Consider the following 15888-nt stretch of genomic DNA (forward strand, 5'->3'; position numbering starts at 1 on the left):
GATTCCCTGCTCAGCATTTCCATTTTTGCTATGGCACTGTGATAGGGTGGGGAAGGCAAAGTAGCTGCCTCCAAATCCTGTAAAGTGCACTCCCTTTTCCCCTCCAACCACTGCACAGGAATATAAAATCTTCTGTATAAAATGCTCTTTACTGACAAACACAAGTTTATTTTTAAGCATGGCCCCTTCTGGCATCTAGGACACAAATACACATTAATCAAATTCATCAAGCTCAGGAACAAACAAGGCTAAGGAAGTCAACAAGACAAAAATCCCCATGTTTAATTGCCTGAGGTGGACTTTTCTGGCAAGAGTTTTAACAACAACAAAAAGAATAGAGGAAGGAATAGCACCAGTGGTAACTAAATTGAGCAGTGCCTTTTGTTACTGTGACAGTAATGTAAGAAAAGATGAGGCCTAGAATTAAGAATATGTGTGCATCTCTGCACAATCATCCCAAACCTTGATTTTTTCTATCTCCTCAGCCCCTGCATTAATTCTTATTATTGCCATCACTCAGAACCATGGCACAGACACAGCATCTTTTCCAGGGTGCTTGCTGCTATTTTGCCATAATGTTTGTAATAACTTTTACCTAAGTTACTGCTATACCCAAAAGCTCCTTTGTATTTCTTTCATTTGGCTTTTGTTTGAATGAGTAATTCTTCCTGCAATCCTGTATAAACACTTCACAGAAATCCCCCTGCACTCCCAATAAAAACATTGTCCATAACAATATGGAAAAAGCTGTCTCCAGGTGGATTTTCCAGGAAGTGTTTTGTGTCTTTAATATCACAAACACTTCAGAGAGTCAACTCAGAAATCTTGCACTATCATAACATTTCCCAAATTGATGTAGTACTACCTCATGGTGTCAGAGTATTTCTTACTCTAGAGATGGGAAAAGATCCAAGTGCTGTTACAGCTATTCATGCTTACTGCTTCTTGCCCTTCCCCACATTTGCTGGCCAACACATTTCTGTCTCAGAAAGCTCCTGACTGTGCCTGGAGCAGCCCAGCTCAAATCCAGGTTGTCCATTCCCCACTCAGACCTGTACAAAGCCAACTGAACCCCACAGCAGCCAGCCTGGGTCACATCTGTCCCTGCTCCTGCCCACAGAGCCACTGAAAGGTTCAGTGGTGACCACACACGGGACTGAAAAATGTGCTGAAGATTTAGAGCTGCAATCTGAAAAGGTAAAATCTCCAGAGAGAAAATCAGGTTTATATACAATTCAAAGTGAATTTGTAATTATTGTCAATGTCACCTGACACTCTGAAGGAATTTCAGCAGTATCCAGGTGACTTAGGAAGAAGGACAAATGGGCACAACAAACCCAAAAAAACCCAGTGGCAAGGCTAGGAAGAGAATTGAGTCTTCCTAACATCAATCCAGCCTTGCCTTCTCTTCATACACAGAGGACTTAGAGGTGCTTGTCACAGGTTTTAATTTAGTGCAGCATCCCCCATGCCTTCATAAAAGGAGGCATCTTTGATTCAAAAGGAAGAGAAAATACTTTCTTTTGGCTTTTCTGCAGCCTCCTCCCCTCTCCAAACCACAGCTCATTGTTATTTATTCAAAACCATTAATTTAAATTGCCAATTAAAACCAGACTTTTGCTGCAAGGCTGCCATAGCCCAAACCACAGAGCTTTGTAACAAAAACACCCCAATGGTGCTGACAGGAAGCAGCCACATGGGCTGGCTGTCATTTTAACAGGATCACATTAATCCCACGTGCAGAACAGAGAAATGTTCTCCTTAGCAGCCCCAAACATTTTTATTACCTGTATCTGAAGATGACAAAGTTTTGCTGACTGGAGCACCATGAGAATGGAGGGCTTCAACAATGAAATCCTTTTCAGTCACCTTTACTTTGACTGGAGTTTTCACAGGAGAATCTGAGGACCAAATTTTTTGGTTATTTGAACTGGTCAAGACATTTTTTACTGCATTAATGAGAATTTATTACACCAGTTATGCCTGTTCAAATCATATTTGAGAAAACTGTTTAACAGAAATTCTCAACACATGTTTTGTGGTAAACCTGACCTTAAAAGGCCAGTGAAGTGTGAGAATTTTTTAAAACATTTTAAAATTTTAAAAACATTTTTAAATGTTTAAAACATGAAAGAATGTTTTTAAACCTACTACTGTAACACATTAGACAACACCCACTTAAATAAAAGATTTGCTTTAATAACTTAAAAGAACAGATCTTTGTGATGCTTCACACCAAGACTGTTAATAGGTTTTACTTTTATAATTTTCCCAAGAAAAATTGGAAAATCTGCTTTTGGAGGACATGCTGAAAAGTATTTTGTCACCAGGTAACACCAAGTTTCATCAGAGATGATAACACAGATCAGGGTTAGAAGGCACAGGATGGTTTGTTATCAGCAAACCTCTGATATATTTGTCACATGAAAAACCATCCACCAAAATCAGCCCTTCTACATTATCACACCATAGTGAAGATTTGGTGAATTAAAAGAAATATTAACTGTTTCTTTTGTAAGAAACAAGTTTTGGTGAAAATTAAAACCCTGATTCTGGAGAATACGAACAACAGCCCCACTCCGACACATCACAGAGCTCTGGGATTGGTGCTCCCCTGCCACCCCAGCCCCCAGGGCTCCTCCTGGTGCCCATGGAGGAAGATGTGGAGGTGCTGACCTGAGCTCAGGGGGGAGGATCTCCCTTCCAGGCGAGGTTTGGTTCTCACAGCAGTGACAGTGGTGACCACAGTGCCACAGGGCATCACGGTGCGGTCCTTCTCGATCTTGGTGGCCAGCACTGGAGAGGACACCTGCCTGGCCTTCACTTCACTGGGCTCTATAAAAGAGAACTGAGGAAACAAAAAAACACCTCAGAAGCACAGTCAGGCAAGGAGGACTCTATTTCTGGTACTCCTTTTAGGTTTTGCTGAGCCAAATTCAAGAGTTAATTCCTTCAATAAGACACTGTTGGAATCTGAAATGCAGGGAGCTCTCAGAACTTTGGGCCTGGAAGCCAAAGCTTAGAATTAAACACAGGATTTGATCTGAGACCCTGAAAAAGGCTTCAAAACTTCAGTGCTAGAAGTGAGAATGTGGATTTATGGTTTAAAGTGGAGACACATTATGTTAAATTGAGGAAAGTTTAGAGTTTTAGAATTTAAGATATAGAAAAATATAAAAGTAGCTACAAAGGCAAATAAGAAGTTTAGAATGCAGCACTGTAGGTTTGTGTGTCATAACATGATTAGTTAAGAAAGCTTACACTGTAGGATGGGTCCATAAGACTAAATATTTAAGGATTGTGTCAAATGCATAAATATCCTTGTTAGTGTTTTATTGGTCAATAAACCCTTAAAAGGATTTATTTTATTCTGTAACTTTTTATTTATTTTATTTTGTAACTAGGGGTCTTGTGACCTTCTGAAACATGCAGTAAAGATGTGATCCAAACTCACCCTTCCTGTCTATGTAGAAGATAAGAAAAATAAACCCCATCATCTAAAACAACTCAGAGGTCCTGTCTCTAAATCATTCAAAATTCCTTCCAAAATCCCTTAAGACACAAACACCTTGCAATCAGAACAGGCTGCTCTGACTCAGCCACAAGGCCAAGCACGAGATCACAGAATAATGAGGTTGGAAGAGACCTCTGAGATCATCGAGTCCAAGCTATGCCCTGAGACCTCAACCAGACCATAGCACCAAGTGCCATGGCCAGGCTTTTTTTAAACACATCCAGAGATGGTGATGCTACCCCTCCCTGGGAAAAGAATTCCAGTACTTTATTATTCTTTTGGTGAAAATTTTTTCCTAATATCCAACCTATCCCTTCCCTGACATAGATTGAGACTGCGTCCTTTGGTTCTGTCAGTGCTGCCCGGTGGAAGAGACCGACCCCACCTGTCTGCAGCCTCCCTTCAGGAAGGTGTAGGCAGCAACAAGGTCACCTCTGAGCCTCCTCTTCTCCAGCCTAAACAGCCCCAGCTCCTTCAAATGTTCCTCACAGGGCTTGTGTTCCAAGCCCCTCACCAGCCTTGTTGCCTCCTCTGGACACTCTCAAACATCTGGAAATCCTTCCCAAACTGAGGGGCCAGAACTGGACACAGCACTTGAGGTGTGGTCTCACCAGTGCCCGGTGCAGGGGAAGGATGAGCTCCCTGCTCCTGCTGGCCACACAGTTCCCAATGCAGGCCAGGATGCCATTGGCCTTCTTGGCCACCACGGCACACTGCTGGCTCATGTTCAGCTGACTGTCGACCAGCATCCTGTCACAGACATGTTTTATGAAAAATCCTTTCCCTAGGGTTTTTTCTCCTGAGAAGCTGAGAGGCCTCAGGAACAAAATGTAAACATTGATTATCTGCTGCTGTGGAATGCAACAGGTGCATCTGTGATTGGTCTCATGTGGATGTTTCTAATTAATGGCCAATCACAGTCCAGCAGTCTCAGACTCTCTGGTCAGTCACAAGATTTTATTATCATTCCATTCCTTTCTATTCCTTGCTGGCCTTCTGATTAATCCTTTCTCTATTCTTTCAGTATAGTTTTAATATATAATTTTCTTTTAATATAATATATATCATAAAATAATAAATCAGCCTTCTGAAACATGGAGCCAAGATTCTCATCTCTTCCCTCATCCTGGGATCCCTGTGAACACCACCACAGCACTCCCAGATCCCTTTCTGCCTGAACACTGTCCAGCCACGCTGTCCCCAGCTTGTAACATTGTAGGGAATTTTTGTGGCCAAAATGTAGAACTCAGACTTATTAAACTTCATGCTGTTGGACTCTGCCCATCCATCCAACCAATCTAAGTCTCTCTGCAGAGCCCTCCTTCCCTTCCAATAGATCAACACAAGCTCCCAGCTTAGTGTCATCTGCAAATTTACTAATGAAGGACTTGATGCCCTCATCCATGTCATCTATAAACATAACTAGAACTGGTCCCAGTACAGAGCCCTGAGGGACACCACTGGTGCCTGGCCCCAGCTGCATGCAGCACCATTCACCATCCCTCTCTGGGCCTGGCCATGCAGCCAGCTCCTAAGCCAGCAGAGAGTGCATTCCCAAGCAGCTCCTGAAGGAACAGGTGCCCCCCAAGGCCAGCAGTACCTCTGCAGTGATGGAGCCCAGCCCGGGCCCTGGCTCTGAGCTGCTCTCCCCGGCCCCTCTGCCCAGGGCAAAGCTGTGCTGGCCACAGGGCTGCTTCCTGAACAGGTCCAGGGGGACAGTCACCTGCCCGGATAAAGGACCTGCAAGAACACAACCAGCAAGGTCAGCCCACAGCAAAGCTGCCAGGATGGGTAAGGGAGAGAATATGGGAAGGGAGGAGAAAAATTCAGGCAAAAAATCGCAGTAATTGGTTCTACACCATGGGACAGAGAAGTGGCATTTTACAGCTTTTCTGCCATTTTATGACTATTCCTCAGCCTGGCCTAATACTGTGCAAGAGGAAAGAATGGAACCATGAACTATTATTTTTTTACTGTTGTTTCTGGCCATTATTTTTCCCTTTATATGCAGAATATCTAGGGAAAAAAGGAAACAACTATTAGGTTCTTGGACAATTTCCATAACCAGTTTCTGCATCTTTCATTTCAGAGGGCAATCTGGATTCCTGGTTAACTGATGCATCAAAACAATAATGTTTCTTAATCTGAACTTTAGTAAAACTTCAGCAATTCTCTTGCTCCTCCCATGACTTTATCAGCTCCACTAGTTAAGGACAAATTATTAGCAAAGGTACTAATGATTTAAGAGATGAAATCCTAGTTTTCTGTGCAAAGCAGAATGTTTAAAAACAAAGAATTCCTACACTTCACTGGCCTTTTGGGGTCAGGTTACCACAGAACATGTGCTGAGAATTTGTATTAAATTATTTTCTCAAACACAATTTGAACAGGTGTAATAAACTCTTGTCTATACCTGTATTATACAAGAAAGGATTTACATTATATCAATAAAACTCAGCACCTTGCTCATTAATGAGTCTTCTATTTAAACTTTTTGGAGAAGAAAAGCTCAGCAGGTATGGAGGGACAGAGGGGGAGGAAGAGAATTGTCAGTGCAATCCACGGGGACCTTTTTCTTCAGGAAACCAGGCTGAAAGTTAGGATGCAGAACATTTCTGGTGTTGTTTGAAAGACGAAAGATGCTTAGGTACAGTCAAGACTACATTTTGTCCAAGAAAAACATAAGTTTGCTGATTCCACATACATATTCTTTTAACAATAAAAAGTAGTATCCACATCACAATTTTTTTAAGCTTTTGACTTTCCAATCCCTCCAATAATCCCATATCATAAGCAAGGTACTGCACAACTTTGTATATGTAGATTATTATAAATAATTCTGAAACAACAGAATTGAGCTTTAAAAATGTTTGACCCTCCCATGTTTTATGTTTAATCCAAATAAATATAATATATAAAATATAAATATATAATAAATATAATATAATATAATATAATATAATATAATATAATATAATATAATATAATATAATATAATATAATATAATATAATATAATATAATATAATATAATATAATATAATATAATATAATATAAATATAATCAGAAGTGGAGTGTTTTACACCTGATTGTGATTTTCACACCTGAATTGTTAGGGAGTCTCTAGGACTTAAAAAGGAAGGATTTACAATTAACCCCTTCAGCCACAGAAAGAACTCAAAAGCTTAATTTGAAACCAAAAAGGTTCACTGTGGATCTGTTACATGTTGAAAAGATGGAAAAATACAGGATATCAGCACCTGGAAGACTCGGTATGTTGACAATCTACAAAGGAACTCAAAGATTCTCTGTAACCTTAACCCAGGCACCTGGTCAGTGTATTTTCCTTCCACCCATGATTTCTGATGGATCTCACAGTTTCTGTGGCCATCCAGAAATAAAAGGGGGCTTCTGTCAACACTCAGCAAAGCTCACAGGCTGACCATGCAAAATAACTCAGCCTTAAAATACTTACTATCCAACTTTCCATCTTCTACTATTTGCAGTTGCAATGCTTTTGATTTGGCACTTAGTTCACTGTGAAGGAAACAAAACCACGTTAGGTCTTTGCAGCCCAAGCAGATTTTCCTACCCATGTAGGTTTTCCCCTTTCCCAAGCTTTTCTCAGCTCTCTCCAAGCCAAACACTGCACCTTGCAGGTGGGTAACAGTGACTGAAGGGATCTCAGTAAAAAAACATGGCCTGGGTCACTCTCCCACTTTTGCACAGGTTAAATTTATTGAATTTCAGAGGATTTTCTTCTCCCCAGGAGCTGAAGATGGTTCCTAGTCTGACTGCTACACCACAACGCCAAAAAGTTTTGTTTTTCCTGGCAGGATCAAATTTGTGAGTCAAGATGCTGGAAGAGACTCAACCAACATCCCTGTCAAAGCAGGAAAGTGTCCTGCAAAAACAGGACAGATGCAAGAAAACAAAAGTAGTTACAGCTTTAAATGAGAAGAGTCTGTATCACTTTTCCAAAACATGACTCAAGGATGCTGCAAGCCAACAAGAGGAGTTTCTGTGTGACAAAACCCAGGTGAACTATTCTCAGAATTACACATCTGGTACTTCCTAAGATGGACTAGACAACAGATACAAAACCTTTCCTCTGACTGACACAGTGGAGCAAACTGGGTGCCTGCTGTGGAGCCCCTGCAGTAAAACTTTATTTTACACCCTCCTCAGCAGGCATTCTGCCAAAACCCCTCAGGGCATGCAAACATGTATTTCATTGTGCCATGTCCCCTTTTCAGCATGGTGTGATCCTGGCTGCAGACACCCCACCTCCATCAGATGCTGTGGTACATCATCTGTGCAGCAGAATTGAAATTTTTTCCTGCCACTCCCACCCTTCCTGCACCCCAAAACTTGGAGAGGAACACCTTGATGTCCCTATTGCTGCTTTGCCATGAAGCTAAAGCAGAGTCTGACATGGGGGTCAGTACTGTGGTGTTCAGAGTGGAGGATATTTTTGGCTCTGAAGAAAGAAAAACGCAGAGGTTTGTGTGTGGGAACTTGAAAGAAGTTCAAAAACCCCTGCCAAAATCCTAATCATTTATCTGTAAAAGCCCCCAAGCTTACCTCATGCACTTCTGAAAAGCAGTGTGAAAACCTCAGCATTATTCCTGGTGTCAAGGCCAAATTCCTGTCAAGTTAATCACATCCTGCCTGCCCTCTCCCGGCCCTTTCAGCTGGAAAAGGGTATTATTCTTACAAACTTCCTGTCCCAAACTGCTGGGAACTTGTGTGCTCTGCAAGCCTGAGCACGGGTGCTGTTCCACCAACAGATGGCTGAAGTGACTCACAGAGCCACCGGCTGAAGCACTTTGTGATACTTCAGAAAACAAAGTTTATCAGTGAGTCCGTGCTTTCCTAAACCCATGCACCTCAGAAGCCATTTTTGCTCTGCTGTTAGAAAGTGAAAATAAAAATAGTTTTAGAACTGCTCACTTCTGGCCTTATTTACAGCAGCTGTGTGAATCACAGAAAACTGTGTAGGCTGCTTGAAAGTCCCTTTTTTGTTTTACAGGAGAAAGAAAATCTAGTTAAGTTTTACACTCCCGTTTTAGTCATGGTCACCATTCTTTTAGATGTTTTTACACATTTGCTTTTTTTCACTCAGGGGAGGGAATGGAGAGACATTAGATTCCCTCAAATGCAGTTTTCACAGTAAAGTGACTTCAAAATCTTGCTAACAAAACCTAGCAAAACCTTGCTACACCTTGCTACCTAAGAAGTGCTAACACTTCTTTTCTGGCACTGTAGGAAAGCATGAGGTGATTTATTATGCCTGTGACTGCTGTCATCTACTAGAATCATGTCTCTACCATGGAACACCTACAGACCTGTATCTCATTTCCATGCAGAGGGTAATTAGAGATCCTCAAGTCCCCACCAGCTCCAGATTTCTCTGAGGCCACACAGACAAAGTCCAAGAATGGATCTATTTCAAAATACCACTCTTCTCTCACACAATTCAAGGAAAAAAAAAAAAGGTGCTTTAGTGTAAAAGTATTCTCAGTAGATAAATTACTTACAAGATAAACTCTTCCTTCCAAAAGGGATGTGCAGCATTTTTGGCTACAGAGCTGGAAAACTTCTGCATAGGGTCATTCAACTGAACTATACACACAAGGTTTGTGCTGCCTGTAAGGGCAAGAAAAATCAGTTATTAATAATAAATAATAAAACAATAATATTAACATATTAATATTAATAAATCAGTTATTAATCAGTTATTAATCAGTTATTAATGCTCTGTCACCAAGAGGCCACTTACTGCAAAGAAACCCCTTTTCCTTGCACACTGCATTTTTGAACAGACTTTTGCAGACTTTTTCTCACCCTCCCACAGGAAAAATGCCTTCCCTTGGCTCGTACACCGAGGATATTCATGGCAAAGGTCACTATTGCATCACTGTTGTCCTATGAACTACCCTACACACTGTGAAACATGACAGCCCGATTTAAATCCTGCCATGAAGCAACAAAATGCAGGCATGAAACGATCCGAAGAGATGGGGAGACAAAGAGTGAGCAGGTGATGTTGTGGGCGTGAGGTGGGGAGGGAGTAGAGTTGTTTACAAGCTGCTTTAAAAAAAACAGAAGTTTTCTAAGTTCCCCCTGGTCACACTCACAGTGGTTTATCTGGAGAGGAAAATAAGCTTTTTCTGCTGGCAAGTGACTGGCGACAGCAGTGCTAATTCACAGTGGTGTGCGCGCTGTGGTTTTTAACAGGTTTTAAAGCACTGCTGCAACCTTATCTGTGCCTTGATCTCAGAATTTGATAGCGTTGCAAATTGGCATATTAAGAGTAGTTCTACTGCGGCTCCAAGGGGAAATAGTTTCCCTGATGTGTTCCTCTTAAAACAGTCTCTTTAATACGACTCTGACAGCATCAGAAATAATTTAAAGCCAGACTTCCAACACATTAAGGAAAGCAACAAAAGCTCAGTCCTGACTGTGTGCAAAGCAAACAAAAGCTGCTGCCCCCGGTTCTCCAGAAGAATCTGGGTTTGTGTTTGCTGTGAGCAGCTCTCAGTTGCTCTCTGGGGATGCTTTGGGGCTGTGTATCAGCCCTGTCTCAGGCACAGAGGCGGCCTGGGCCTGGCAAGGTGATTAGAGACAAAGCACTGTGTACACACACACAGCTTATTTGGGATCCAAGCTGAGCCCAGGGTAAGCGGCTGAGCTGCTTTCACAGGGGCTGAGCCTGAGCTCAGGGACCTGGGCTGCTTTCTGCTCCCCCAGAAGCAGAGTCCCAGAAGTGCTTTAAAAATAAAGGTGTTTTTTTTAAAAAAAAAAAAAAAAAGCTCTGCGGAGATTTTTAGGGGGATCACTTCCAACCAGGATGAGTGAAGCAGTCTGGACTACAATTATCTCTGGGCTTGGTCCTGCTGCCACGTCCCCAGCCCAGGGCAGGGACCCTGGAACTACACCTGAACCACAAACCAACCGTACCAAACAGGGTATTGCAGCTCTTCTGCCCTGCTGTAAACAATTTATTGCTTTCTCCTCACCAGCAGAAATCACTTTTGCCCTTAGTTATTCCCTGGAGAACATGCAGCACAAAATCTTTGTGACCTTTGTTTACATACACAAACTAAGGAGATAAAAACAGGCACAGCCCATAAGCAGAGACCAGTTCTGCTACTGGATATTCACCAGCTGAACTGACATATCTACAGGAGATCCAGAGCTCCCACAAACCCTGTCACTAAGATATCTACAGGAGAGCCAGAGCTCCCACAAACCCTGTCACTAAGATATCTACAGGAAAGCCAGAGCTCCTGCAAACCCTGTCACTAAGATATCTACAGGAGAGCCAGAGCTCCCACAAACCCTGCCAGCATCCATCAATCATCCATGGTTTCATCAGCATGGACAAGCTGCCCCTCCCCAGCCCCTGTGTACCTGTGCCTGAAATATTGCACAGTCCCATGGAGCCTGGGTTCCAACAGGATAATACATTATTATTAGAGAATATTAATTAAAAGTCAGCCAGTTATGTCCAGAAGCCAGCACCTTCCCAGCTGTGCAGGATTCCCACTGGATTTCCAGTGTACCAGTTAAACCCCATTATGAAGCTTTATTTCTCATCCTCTGCTCCAAATATTTACACTCCAGGAGCTGCTGGGGAACCAGCAAAATTCCCTCTATCTCCTGTTAGAATGGCAAATGGGATTTTGCCTCCCAACAGCTGTGTTCCCAGAGCACAGCACATGAATTGTCTCTTTATCCTCTTGTTTTTGGGGAAGGTGCAGGGATTTTCAGAAGGTGAATCTCCTGATCTATGCACAAAGATATCTCATGTCATCTCATCTCATCTCATGACTTGCAAAGGGAGGCAAAATGACACAATCTTTTGGAAAGTTTAGTCTGCACTACAAAATGGTAGAGTAATAATAAATCATAAATGGTTTGGCTTGGAAGGGACCTTAAAGATCATTTCATTCCAAAGCCCCTGCTGGGGGCTGGGACACTCTCCACTTGACTGGGCTGCAGTTGCCAGCATATTTTATTGATAAAGGATATTTCACAGCCAAGAGTTCCAGAAGTGCTTAAAAATAAATTGTTTTTTTAAGAAAAAAAAAAAGCTCTGCAGAGATTTTTAAGGGGATCACTTCCAACCAGGATGAGCAAAGCAGCATTACACATGACTCTAGGGCAGAAAACTATTACCTCTAACTGAAAAAAAGAACAGCAAGCAGGATGTATTTATCTAAAATACTGCCTTGCCCAATTTAGCAGCCACAAGCTTCCATTAAAAATCCTGTTACAGAATTGTTTAGTGGCCATAAACAACAGAGCCTCCGATCTGCATTTCTCAGAGAGAATCTGAGCTGTGCCTCAATCTGCACTTGGAGAAGTCTGAGCCTTGCAAGACAGGCCTGGTGCTGCATTCCAAACCCAACACTAACTCCACTAGGATTAGGCAGTGACCTCTTTTTTGGCTTCATTCTCCACTTGCAAGAGGCACCTTCTTCCTTTATCTGTACTTCATCAGGGGAAAATGTCCCTGACAACAAAAAAAATACCTTTCAGGAGTTTCTAATACAGGAGAGTTTGAGATATATCTGCAAATCACTCTAAAGTAAAGAAAAGTAAAGTAACATTAAATCAAGCCAATGTAATTGCCAGCAGCTAATGGAGAGTTGGATTTGAGCCCCTCATCTTGGGAACAGCCAAAGTGAGAACTTTTAGAAATTAAAACTAAAAGCCAGAAAATAATCAGCCAGCTTTATACATGTGGTCATTTCAATCTGTCTTTAGCAATGATGGATTTGTACAAGAAGAACAAGATGTCTAATACTCCAATAAACTAAAATATACATTAAGTCAGCATTGGCACAGGTTGCCCAGAGAAGCTGTGGCTGCCCCATCCCTGGGAATGCTCAAGGCCAGGCTGGATGGGCTTTGAGCAAGCTGGGACAGTGGAAGTGTCCCCATCCATGGCAGGGGTGGAATGAATGAGCTTTAAGGTCCCTTCCAACCCAAACCATTCTGTGATCCTATGAAGTCTATTTCTCAAAATACAGCAATTTCTTACACCTTCTTTTGAGAGCAGGCTGTAAACCAGAACTTCCTTATCTCAGCCGAAAGGAAAGTAATGTGAGAAACAATTGCTCACTTTGAAAATTTAAAAATGTTTATTAAACCTTAACAAAAATACAACAAAGGACTGCATAAGGAAAAAGCTGCAGTGCTGGGAACTGCTCTCATGGATACCACATCCCCAGTTCATCTTCAGGATGGATGCTCAGGCTTTTATACCCCTGGGGGCTGCATCAGCCAGCCCTGGCCCCTCCCAAAGTCTGTCACTCAGCTCTTCTGTGCCATTTATCAGTGCAAGCTGCTTTCTTGTCACTGGATTGGAGCTCAGCTGTTGCCATGCTCACCCCCTGAGCACCCCCAAGCTTTTCCATTCCCAGCTGCCCCATGCAAGGGACACCTGTGCAGCTTCTTTGTACCTGTCCTGGAGAGCCCAGGCTGTGTGATGGCAACAATACAGGGGGAAAGGGAACTGTGGGGAGAACAGAGGACATCTAAACCACAATAACATAACTATACACCACTAAAGCTTTCATTAATACTCACACAACAATCTGATGGCAACAATACAGGGGGAAGGGAACTGTGGGGAGAACAGAGGACACCGAAACCACAACATAACCATACATCACTAAAGCTTTTCTTAATATTCACACAACAGTTATCTTTAAATTGTGAGACCAAATCCTGTCATTATCCATCTGTAAGAGTAAGAACAGCCAGCCCAGCCAGCCTGAGGAGCAGCAGCAGCCCTGGGGTGCAGTACCTGCAGCACGGAGGTCGCTCGGGGGCTCCAGCGCGATGTTCCTCAGCAGCAGCTTCAGCTCGTGAGCCCTCGGAGGCTTGGGAGGACTGGTGCCCTGAGGGACAAGGCTCAGTGTGTTCTGGACATTCTGCAAAAGGCAACCAGGACAAGGGCACTGTGCATGTACCAGCACCAAAGCCTGGTGCCATGCTGGCACAGGGAAGCTGGGCTGGAACACCAACAAAGCCACAAGGGAGGTGGGACCACAAAGCCTCCACTGCCACGGGCTGTGCTGTTCTAAACATGTGTCCCAGTTCTCATCACTGAACACTGTTAAACTTACTCATTTGCGAGTCATGAATATGTAATAAAAGCATGAAGGACACTTCTCAAAAGATTTTGGAAGGAATGAGCCTTACCTGAACCTCCTTTGTGTCTGCAGGCCTCACACTCAGCTCTACAGATGGAGAAGCTGAGCTGAAGAGGTTCTTCAAGACATCTCTGAGTGTTTCAGATATTGCACATGTCCCTGCTGTCTGCCCCTAGGAGGAAACAAACAACCAGGCTTCTCAAAACTCAGAAGTTGAGGCAAAAATTAATTTGGTATATATGTATACCATCAAAACCACCTAACATTAGCTCTGTCAGAGAGAGACATGGTTTCTGTTGCCAACAACAGAATTTAACAACAGATCATGCAAAGAATTACTTAAATTTCTCCATTATGCATTAAAGAATTAAACACAGAAAAACTCATGCTGTTCTGAGAGTTAGGAAGACACAGCTGTTAGCCACAAAACCAGGAGTTTCTTTAGCAGTTTTTATCTTATGATGGTGTTTTAAAGATTCTGCACTGCTCTGTACTCCCTGAGAGAGCAGATCAGGTCATCAGATAAGCAGATCTGCACCGTTCCACTGATTTAATGGGAGTTATGCCAGCTTGCAGCAGCTGAGAAGAAACTAATCCTGTGCTGCACTGAAAAAAAAATTATAGCATCTCCTGGAGGTCTTCAACCTTGCTGGAAAGTGCAGTGTATGGACAGAGTTGTGCTGCTCTGAGTTGTAGTTTGCCCATAAAAAATCTCACAGCCATCTGTGCTTAGCACCACAATCTCTGAGGGGTCAGAACACACCAGAGAGTTTGTGCACACACATGTAGCTTCACATGATTAATTCTAAGGTGCATGAAGAGACTGAAGTGCCCCTGCCCTCCCTGTGCTCCTGGAGAATGCCTGCTTTCCACAGCAGGCTCCTCAGGAATTTTTGTCTGCTCAGGTACCTACAGGACACAGATTTTTAAATCAAGCTGTCCCAGAAAGGACAGTCTGAAACCCACCAGCTCTGAAATCTCACTGAGGTTTCTCTTCTAAAGGAAATAATGAAGTAGGAGACAAAGATCTGACCTAAAAACAGAGGACACATCCATCATTTTTATCTGATACCACACCACCACATTCACTGATGTGCAGTTTGCATGACACGTCAAAGAGATTGGGAGTAACAGCTCTTCCACAGCTACCCAGGTGTTACAGAAACATTCATAAATCCTGTTGTACTGCCTTCTTCCCTAACTGGCCTTTGATGACATGTTCAGAACATACAACAGCATTGGCCAGTCCCACAAAAATCTGCTGCATTTACACCACGTGCCCTCAAATAACCACCAAGAAAACAGATAATACTCATTCACTTGAATAAAGATCACAGAAAATTAGGCTTTTTAAAGCCTTAGTAACAGCAATTTCATTACTGAGGTTACTTAAATAAGCAGATAAATTATGGTTAGTCTTCATTGTTTTGGAGGTAATTTCCCTCCCCTGCTCTTACCTAAATTGTAAAATCCCAGTTGCCTCATGTGCTTTGCCATCAGCCTAATGTGACATCTGTTATTTAACAGTAACAACAGCAACCTCAGTCACTGGACTTTTGCTCATAGGTATTTGCTGTTGTTTCCATAGTTATTTGGAATGGAGATTGATTAAAGAGCCTCCTGCCAGCTCTCATTTTTAGCCATCCTTTTTTTGGAAAGTTACTCTCCACCACAACTCCCTTGACAAGACAAACCATAATGGCTTAACTGCCACCTCAAAATGATAAAGACAACAGGTTTCACTTTGGGTTTGACTTGGGCTAGGGGTGAACAGCACAGCCAGCCTGGGGCACATCAGCACATGATGTAAATTGTGTAAATCCAAACCCTACCAGTCAGCCAGGTTGCCCAACACAGCTCAGGTTCACCCAGCCATTACCAAGAGAAAATGGGTTATTACACCCAGCTTGGGTGATGTCAAAACCACTGTGCAGATAATCACAAGTAATTAGAGGTATTTATTTGTACACACAGCATTGCTTCTGAAAGAGGAAGAAAACAAGACACAAAAGCTGACATTGTGTTTAGGAGTTGCTCCTTGCTCACAGGTTTTAGCCCTTTGTTTATTGCCTCTCCTCTTCCATAAGTGCTAACACAAACTTCAAAAGTGAAAATAAAACCCTCTAATGAATAAAGGGCTTAACGGGCTCATTCCAAACATGCAGGCAAAGCAGAACAGGTGCAACTCTGCAAAGCTGGACTTGG

The 15888-nt window shown here is 42.6% G+C and overlaps 1 protein-coding gene across 3 annotated transcripts in view; it reads right to left on the reverse strand.

The window, feature by feature from the left end:
- C2CD2 (C2 calcium dependent domain containing 2) overlaps positions 1-15888 on the reverse strand; it is a 40414-nt gene that overhangs the window by 12094 nt on the left and 12432 nt on the right. For 2 of the 3 annotated variants that reach the window (XM_063181164.1, XM_063181180.1), the window contains exons 5-11: positions 13733-13855; positions 13335-13461; positions 9055-9163; positions 6990-7051; positions 5115-5254; positions 2677-2848; positions 1788-1901 (exon numbers count right to left, since the gene is read on the reverse strand). In XM_063181164.1, coding sequence (XP_063037234.1) covers positions 1788-1901; positions 2677-2848; positions 5115-5254; positions 6990-7051; positions 9055-9163; positions 13335-13461; positions 13733-13855 — 847 coding nt within the window. The remainder of the gene's footprint in view (positions 1-1787; positions 1902-2676; positions 2849-5114; positions 5255-6989; positions 7052-9054; positions 9164-13334; positions 13462-13732; positions 13856-15888) is intronic. The other variant, XM_063181169.1, reaches the window with a different exon arrangement.

This window comes from Melospiza melodia, chromosome 2, assembly GCF_035770615.1.
Source record: "Melospiza melodia melodia isolate bMelMel2 chromosome 2, bMelMel2.pri, whole genome shotgun sequence".
Classification (NCBI taxonomy): Eukaryota; Metazoa; Chordata; class Aves; order Passeriformes; family Passerellidae; genus Melospiza; species Melospiza melodia.